Source organism: Ursus maritimus, unplaced genomic scaffold, assembly GCF_017311325.1.
Source record: "Ursus maritimus isolate PB19 unplaced genomic scaffold, ASM1731132v1 scaffold_6, whole genome shotgun sequence".
Classification (NCBI taxonomy): domain Eukaryota; kingdom Metazoa; phylum Chordata; class Mammalia; order Carnivora; family Ursidae; genus Ursus; species Ursus maritimus.
The window spans coordinates 53,746,303-53,752,217 of NW_024426774.1; the positions used below are offsets into that span (position 1 = coordinate 53,746,303).

At 48.8% G+C, this 5,915-nt stretch overlaps 1 protein-coding gene across 2 annotated transcripts in view; it reads right to left on the reverse strand.

The window, feature by feature from the left end:
- Positions 1-4,822, reverse strand: part of MEIS1 (Meis homeobox 1) — a 132,147-nt gene extending 127,325 nt beyond the window's left edge. The window contains exons 1-2 of one of the 2 annotated variants that reach the window (XM_040623398.1): positions 3,682-4,645; positions 1,596-1,822 (exon numbers count right to left, since the gene is read on the reverse strand). In XM_040623398.1, coding sequence (XP_040479332.1) covers positions 1,596-1,822; positions 3,682-3,693 — 239 coding nt within the window. In that variant the 5' untranslated portion in view covers positions 3,694-4,645. Of the gene's footprint in view, positions 1-1,595; positions 1,823-3,681 lie in introns of both variants that reach the window. The other variant, XM_040623399.1, reaches the window with a different exon arrangement.
- Between the last annotated feature and the right edge of the window lie 1,093 nt (positions 4,823-5,915).

The window sequence follows — 5,915 nt, forward strand, 5'->3', positions numbered from 1 at the left end:
TCTGGCCGGAGAAATTGGTAACATTTGCTAAGAATAAAACCCAAGCGGTTCCAGCAGCCATTTTGAATTAAGTTTCCCACCCCGACAAGCCCTCGTCCCTCCGCTGCGCATCTAGGACCTGGTGGAGAAGAAAGGCGGTGGGCGTAGCGCTTGGAAAGGCTCGCTCAAGTGGGCTCCTCCAAGGCAGGCTCGCAAAGCCCAAGACTCGGGGGATCTTGGTGGCAGGCGCTCAGCTAACTTGGGGAAAGGACCTCTATGGCTGCAGGACCGACTGTCAGAGGGCTGCACCTACCGATCCCAACCCACGGCCCTCGGAGAGCAGGAAGGCTCCTCCTCAGCTCCCTGCACACGTCCCTCCCTTAGCCAATGGCCCCCACTGCCCCCAAAAGAAAGTTCCTTCAAATGTTCCTGCGGTAAAGCCTTTCATTTTTGTCTCTGCGGAATGGCAAAGCAGCTAGTATTGCGAGGGGCCTAGATGTCGCTTATCTCAACCCATTAAAAAAAAATGCTTCTACTAACGCTCAAGGAGGTGTCTCAAGTCTTTTATTAGCTCTCACAGCCCAGCCGGGAATTTAACAGTTTGGGGTCCTTTTCAAAGCGTCCCCAAATGTTCTGTCCCGGAGCCTAAGCCATTTGCAGTTAACGCTGCGGAGAGAACGCTGGGATTGCAACAAGCCCATCGCACAAGGGACCAGAAGATAAAGCAGAAAGGGTTTTCAGCTGGGGAGGGTCTGTGTTGCCTGATTTTTTTCAAAAGAAGAAACAAATAGAAATAAAAGTTGCTGCAAAGTAAAACGAGGTCCCCAAATTCATGAGCACACAGTAGGCACAAGTGACTTTCAAAGGATTTTACCAGCCCTGGGTCAAATCGACTGGCCTGGGCGAACACCGTGTAAACCACAGTCTGAAAACAACACCGGCCTGAGAGCACCCCCACACCTACTTCCAAATCCTGCAGGTTTCGCCTTTGAACACAAAGTACTAAAACGGCTAGAAGTTTCTTAATGTCTATAACAATTCAGAGCGAGCTCTCTCCCTGCCTATGGTGGTCAAACTCCCTAAATGCAAAGCATGTTCCCCCTTGCCTGACCTGCAACTGTCCTCCCTTGATTTTATTGTGCGGCGGCCGAGCCAGCATACGGTTGCTGAGTAAACTTAGCAGTCAGAACAATCAGTGGCTTAAAAGATTTTCCCTTAAACTAAAAGTTTCGTTCCAACACAAAGGCGCCTACATTTAGAAATCCCCAACGCTCTCCCAACGAACTCGAGCAAGCGAGGACTCCAACCCGCTGAGCTACAGAGCCGGGGTCTGAGAGGGGACAAGGGACCTTTGGCAACTTCTCCTGCAGGGTGACCCCCTTCGCCCGCACGGCCTCGGAGGAGCTGGGTGCTAGGCAAGCGCTGAGTGTGTGTGGAGATGGGGGGCATCCGGGATGGCAGGCCGCCCCTCCAAATTCTCCATGCAATGCAAATGAAAAGTTACCAAATAGTGTACCTCCAATTCATAGAGCTCTGGCTTTCCTTTTACCAAAGGCACAGGGAAATAGAGGAAACATCGCGTCTCTACTACTTAACCTGCTGCCCATTGTACCTACCCATAAATGGCATCTTTATCTCTCTTTAAAGCGTCATTGACGGAGGAACCCATGCTGGGGGCCATGGCGTTGGTGTGAGCTGTGTGCGGGTACTGATGCGAGTGTAGAGGAGGCCCATGGTTCAGGTGGTGGACCGGCTGCATGGACCTGGCCGCATGCGGGTCCCCATACATCGTGGAGGGGATGCCTACTCCATCCATGCCCCCATAATGGGGTAGATCGTCGTACTGCATGACAAACAGGAGAAAACAAGGTTCAGAAGGCCAGGCGGGCAAATGGGGAGACGGCAGGGCACCGAGCTTATATAATGTCAGTCCAGCTGGGTCCTTCAACCCGGAATTCAGTGGCCTTGCATCTCTAAAGTTGAGATTTCTTATTTTAAAAATGATTTCTAGAGTAAAAATTCTAGGATTCTCTCTAAGACTCCGCTGGGATGAACGGTCTTGCCCTAACTTGTGTCCCTATCAACTAGTTCAGAAATTCAGGATCCTTTGGCAAGGAAGGAAGGAAGAAAGAAGGAAAGAAAGGGAGGCATTCTCCCGGAGGGCGGAAGGTAAAGCGTGCATGTCTCTAGAGGAGGAAATTCAAAATCACAATAATAAAACGTGCCAGGACAGTGCAGCAAACCCGCCTAGTTTCACAGCCCCTTCCCATCAGGGGGAATAAAAAAAAAAAAAAAAAAAAGTTAACGATGGGAACAGCTAAGCTAAGCACATGAATTCAGACAGGCTTCTCATTTTCTTTCTCTGCCAGCGTGGGGTTAGGCAGTCCTGCAAGACACTGCATTTCCTTTGCTTTCCAAGACAAACTCTGCTAAATTATACAAAACTAACTGGCTTCCTTGTAAGTGAAACTTAGAGGAACGTAGCTTTTCATGTTTAGAGCTGAATTTAGAATTGGGCAATTTCCCCTCAAAGTCAAAGAAAATCTATAGTTGGAACAGTTAGATATTCTATTTTCTCTACTCTAATGAACTTTCCCCCCCCCAGACTAGAAGTCAATGAGGCAAATGTAACTCATCAGGTGTAAATTCAGAAGCAAAGGCACATACAACCCCCATCATCTTTCTTCAGAAAAACTACTTTCATATTGATTGTCATTATTTTTGTGTGCAAAATTTAGCTATTTAGAATTTTCTCCTCCTTCATTCCGGGCAAGTTATTTTCCCAAGATTTGGAGGCGCCGAGAGTGAAATGATTTTCAAAGAAAAGAGGAATTGCCACTTTCATCTCCTTAAAGCCAGAGGTGTGAAAATAGTTTGGAAGAACGCTGACATTTGCCTGAACCAAAGCAGTAAAGAAAAATGTGTCAGCCTAGTAACTTTCTTTTGCAAACAGGGCTTTGAGGGCCAGGACACAAATTATGCAAGGAAGGCTTTTTGTAGACCCCCCTTTCTTTTAAGAAACTACCTCAGTTGGGTTGTCATTGTCTCACTTTACTCTCACTACATTTCCATTCGAATAGGAATATTGGGGAAATTAGTATTGCATTTTTAAAGTGAGTAGCTGTGTGCTTAGTATCCAATTAGTGCAGGGCTTTTCTAACAAAAACTTCCAAAGTATTACCTTTTATAAAAATCCATGCACATTAAAATCACTTTTAAAAGATGAATGTTTTCCGACCACCAAAGCCATTGTACTATGACAAAGTCATTTGCTTAAAAAAGCTAAATACTTCTAATGATATTAAAAGATGAGCACAGTCCACAACATATCAGAAGTTTCTAGCGGCTTCATTTACTTTAAAAACAGCTTTAAACTTCTGCTCCCTGAACACTCACATTATATAGCATTAGGTATCTAGCGCTTTTTGTTTTTGTTTTTTAAACAGATGATTGCCCGAGCTTGTATTTTTATTTATATAGCTGCTGGTTAGGAATCTATAGAAAACTTGATTACTTGAATTAATTACATGTAACATACATCAGTCTACAAATGCACTGAATAAATTCTCTAGCTTTAGGCCACAGCTTTAGGAGCCTCATTCAAAAAGACAGAGAAAAAAAGGAAACTTTTTAGCAGTGTCTTTCAGCCACGTTTCAATTTAATCTCACATTTGAGTTCCACAATTGTTTTTTAATACGTACCCTTTGCGCCATCGGCCTCCCTGGCTCCCTTCCTACTTCAACTTCTAATATATCCTCTTTAAGGCCAGTGTGAAAAGAAACAAATAAGCAAACTCCCCCGGAAAAAAAATTTTTTTAAAGCACGACGAAAAATCCCTTAACGTCTCCAGCAACGTGAGCTACTGGTCCCAGTTCTTCGGTCTACGGGACCTGAAGCAAAGCGCCCGAGTCACTGAGCATAAAAGCGCTCCGTTTCCAAGACAGCAGCGGGGGCAAAAAAAGCAGATCTTCTCTCCCCCAAAAAATCAGTTAAAAAAAAAAAAAAAAGAGCGCCCCTCAGACTCAACTACCAAATCTCATGGCTTTCTGCCACTCCGGCTGTCAATCACAGGCGAGGTTGTCAACGTGGTGAATGAATGATCATCCGCTCTGTCTTCTTCTGGTCAGAACACCTCAAATGTTAATATTCAAATGCACAAAGCCCTAGCGCTCGCTTCCCTTGAATCAGTCCTAATTCCTAATCAGTTTCTCTCTTCTCTCTCGCTCGCTCTTTCTCTTTCTCTCTCTCTCTCTCTCTCCCTCTTTGCAACTGCTGCACTGGAGGGAGATTAGAGGAGGAGGGTTAAAAAAAATGTCTGTCTGAGTTTGTCTTAAAGGAGCCACGATCGATGCTGCCCGCTTGCAGTCCCCGTGCGTGTGTAAAGTGTGTGTTGCACAGGCGGAGAGGTGGATTCCGACCAGAATGCTAGAACCCGGAAGTAGTGGTGGCCATAACAGGTCGCGTCTTACACAATGCATTGGGCTGCAGCAAGTAGGCTTCTCTGCAGGGGTGGGTGCGCGAAGCGAGCTCTGGCCGCACTGGAGAGGCAGAGAGGCGCTCCATTAAATCGCACGCCCAGGCACAAACACCCACACACCCAGGGCACACGCGCACAAACGCGGGCAGGAGCCCCCGGCCGCAGGCTTTATTTTCCGTATTCTTTTCTCTCCCTCCCCCTCCAGACTCTCTCCCCAAAGCCGACTCTCTTGAAATAAATTGGGAATAAACGCGGGGCAGGCAGCAGCGGGAGTTATTTTGCACAGGGCTCTGCGCATAGACTTCATGACTTTCCTCGAAATTATTGGGGTCTGCCAGCATTTATTGGGGGCGGAGGGGACTAATGCGGAAAGTATTGCATTCTCAGAACTGACCCCCCCCCAAGTAAAAAGTCAAACCGGGAGAGGGGATGACCAGGAGCAAGGCTGGGAAAGGTTCTGCTAAGGAGTCCCGAGAACGTGGGGTGGCGAAGGCTGGGGCTTTCTGCAGATCCAGCTTAGAACTGCCGTCAGAGGTGGACACCCGGCCCAAGGAAAGGAAATGCTTGCATTTTCTCACTTTGGGGTCTGGACCTCCCCCACCTCCTAGTCCCGGAGGCCCCCAGCCCCAGCCCCGGCGTCCTGCGCGAAGTGGGAAAGGAAGGGAGGGAACAATGAGCGGAGAGCGGGGAATGTGCCCCCAGCGCCTGTTTACAAACACGAAGCTATTTATGATCGCCGGAAAGCGAAACCCGACGCGGGCTCGGAGCAGCCCAGACCTCGCGGGTGGAGCCCGGGCCGGGGAGACTCAGGGAAGCAGGCTCTTTCCCCGACCCGCTCCGAGCGAGGAAGCCGTGCGCCCAGGGCGCGGCGCGGCAGAGTCGGCGCGCTGGGTTCGGGCTACGGCCGCGCCGCCTTTGTCTTCGAAGAGCCGAGGGGCTGTGGCCTCGGCGGTGCTGGGGCCTGGAGGGACCCCGCTCCCCAAGCTCTTTCCCCCGCGACGCTCTGCGCTCTCGTCCCCAGCCCTTCTTCCCCCTACTCCGTTTTCCCGTCCTCATCCCGGCTCAGGGAAAACTCCCAATGCCAAAGAAAAAGAAATTCACTTTGGGAGCTGAGATTTCAGACAAAAAACCTGTCCCAAACCGCAACTCGGAGGCTCCAACCAGCCACTGATTTTAACTTTCTCCCTTTAAATACCTATTCTCTGGCTTAACAACAACAAAATCCTCCCTGAGCTTGCCTTTTATTATTATATTTAGTAGTGTTATTTTCGTTTTTATTTTTCTGCCTGCCTGGCTCTGATACGCCGAGATGGCTCGGCCACAGCAGCTCGACCAGCGGGCTGGAAACCTCACATCCTGGAGCAAGGCTCGCAGCTCGCTCGGCTCGGAGCAGGATTTTTTTTCCTCCCTCCAGCTGAAACCTTACAGAAAACTCCCCCTGCGGTCGACTGGAAAATG